Consider the following 2,740-nt stretch of genomic DNA (forward strand, 5'->3'; position numbering starts at 1 on the left):
GGAAATAGCATCATATCTCCCAGGGCTGCCCTAATCCCAGGGCAACTCCTGGGAAAAATTAGACATTTCCAGGAGATCTCCTGGGACTCTTCCAACTCCCCTGGGAAACGGAAAAAACTCCTGGGATTCCCAGGGCTTGTTTTTACCGTGAGCTATGTATGAACATGTTCTCACAATGACAAAAGGGGGGCAAAAAATAAATAAAAAAAATTGCATATATTAGAAAAAAATAAAAATAATAAAAGCTGAATTAACGTGCTTTTCTAGGTACTAAAGAAAACATGTGAAGCTAGCGGTTTCACGAGGAATGGAAGTAGGCATTTTTGAATACATTCCCACATCATGCAGATACGTTTTCCACTGCGGTGGCGCCTTACGAAACCGCCATGGGCAGCTGTCGCCGCCTGTAAATTTAAGTTTCACCCCCGCAAGGCGACAGGGGTGACGCCGCCTGACGGGGGCCCCCGCGGATCGTTAGATTGGGACGACTGAGGAATTCTCGACGATTCGCATATTCCTATGACTCATTGCCAAAAGGTATTATTGCGGGAGCCGGGCCCGGCGGGCGACAGTCATGAGTCGTGCGAGAGCGGGGCGGCCAGTGCCAAAAGTGTCCAAAGAGCTTTTACGTAAGTGGACCGGACACGCTCACACTAGACTAAAGCACTAGCTTACTAGCTGCTAGTAGCGGTCTGCGATGCGCGAGAGCAACGCTTGCTTTCAACAAATGCAGCAAAAAATTGGTTTTTTTAAAAAAAAAAAAACGAGGGGTCATGTTTACAGTGCAAAATGGTTACGAAGAATTTACATACATTTGAATTACGAACTACTGTTTGATAGGCTGAATTAGATAGCTGAAATCAAGAATCCTGTACCCACAGCTAGTTAGTACAACTGTCCGGCTCTTGGTTGTGAACATCGGTTTCAATATTTCGGCTACTGAATTTCGTCTATCGAACAGACTCGATCACTGCTGGCAAGTTTTTTTTTCTCCTGATACAAAAGAACTATCCGCAACGTTGCAAAAAACTAAGCTCATAAACATTTTACGGCGACTTTGCAAAAACATTTTTGTTTACTTGTTCATATAATAATGAGTCAGTCGCCCTTGTGGCGTAAAAGACGCGAGTGACCGGCAGAAACTTAAATTACGCGTCGCGAACTCTTGTACTCTTGTCACATTAATTATTATTACAGAGATAAGCCGCGCGTCGGGGGCGCTGCTTGAGCAAGAGCTGAGGTGAGGGGCCCCATCAGCCAGGGGTCCCGCGGGGGCTGCGGGCCAAACCTCCGCCGCGCACCTGCCCAGCCGAATTTAGAAGAATGTTGTTTCGCTTCGGCCAGAACAGAGTTTATAAATATACAAGCGCCGCCGCAGTGGTGGCGGGTGCCGCACGTCACTGTTGCGTGCGGGGCGGGGCGAGACGGGGTTGACAGCAGCAGGGAAGGACCGGACCGACAAGTAAACAAAATGTGACAAAAACAAAGTCAAGAGCAGCGCCAGAGTCGGGGGCGGGGTCCGTCCTCGAGAGGCGCGCCGCCGCCGCGGGTTGACAAATAAGAAAAAAGCAAAGCGCACCTCTCATCGACAGACAGGTCGTGGATCCCCGAACCACCTCAACAGCATAGCCAGTCTGTTGCCGCGAGCGGGGCGACGGGGATAGGGACAGAGATAAACACAGCTGTCAATGCTCCTTCCTGCTCGATTGCGACAGCCGGGCCAACGGCGGCGACCGGCGAGAGTTTGGATGGATAATTCATCTTTTCTTTTTTCAGTCAGGAAAATGTGCTAACCATGCAAAATAACACTTCGAGTCGACGTGAGGTCCGCCCGGCGCCCGATATGACAAATGCAGATTAAATGAGGATGAACGATACATTTCGCATAGGTTGATGCAATTTTATGCACATCAATCAGATGCGATCAGATGTAACATTTCATGTAGCAAGTGACCTCAGAAGTGACAATTGTGCACGCATCTGTTGGATAAAAATTAAACTTGAATACTTTTATGATGGTAGAAAAACAATTGGCAACAGGTGAATGAAACATTATTGTCACTTCCTAGGTCCAATATTGCATCTGTTTAAGTGGTGTGTAAACACAAAATTGCATCAACAACCTTGCCGTAAAAACTTGTCCTCGATTGCCATGCTCCCGTTCATTCCCCCGCAAGACGCAAACAAAACGTTGAAACATTGTCACAGCCTCTGCTTCCATTCCTCGCGAGCACCACGGTCACGCCGGTAAGGTAGTAGAAGTAAACAAAATAGGGTACTGAGCAGTAGTAGCAGCATTGGTGGAAAGGCGTCGGTACTGACCTGGTTGTGCAGCGGGTGCAGCGCCACCTCAGCGTTGTCCTCGATATGGAGGTGGTCGAGCTGCAAGGGGAGGCTCGCGCTGGCGTCCTGCTGCGGCTGCGGCTCCGGCTGCTGCACATGCTGGTGCTGCTGCTGCACATGCTGCTGGTCGACGCCATACTTGAGGACGACTCGCTCGGTGCTCACACTAGACGGCGCTCGCGGATCGCCCATACCCCAGCCCGACAGCAGATATACCATTCCCAGCCGGCCGGAGAGTGTGTAACAGCTCGCCTTGGGGCGCCAATCCTGCGCGACAAGAAAGCACCCGGGGGCGCACCGTGAAACTTACATTGTCCATTGGGGGAAGGGTGAGAAAGACGGGCTGAGCGGTGACGAGTAGGAATTTAAGGACTGAACCTTTCCCAAAAAATTCGGA

General features: G+C 50.0%; 1 protein-coding gene across 2 annotated transcripts in view; it reads right to left on the reverse strand.

Annotated features, from left to right (window-relative positions):
* Positions 1-2,639, reverse strand: part of LOC113209129 (uncharacterized) — a 20,488-nt gene extending 17,849 nt beyond the window's left edge. Inside the window, exon 1 of one of the 2 annotated variants that reach the window (XM_052264033.1) lies at positions 2,323-2,639. In XM_052264033.1, the coding sequence (XP_052119993.1) occupies positions 2,323-2,562 (240 nt within the window). In that variant the 5' untranslated portion in view covers positions 2,563-2,639. The remainder of the gene's footprint in view (positions 1-2,322) is intronic. The other variant, XM_052264034.1, reaches the window with a different exon arrangement.
* Positions 2,640-2,740: the final 101 nt, after the last annotated feature.

Source organism: Frankliniella occidentalis, unplaced genomic scaffold, assembly GCF_000697945.3.
Source record: "Frankliniella occidentalis isolate FOCC.00 unplaced genomic scaffold, Focc_3.1 Scaffold16, whole genome shotgun sequence".
NCBI classification, from domain to species: Eukaryota; Metazoa; Arthropoda; class Insecta; order Thysanoptera; family Thripidae; genus Frankliniella; species Frankliniella occidentalis.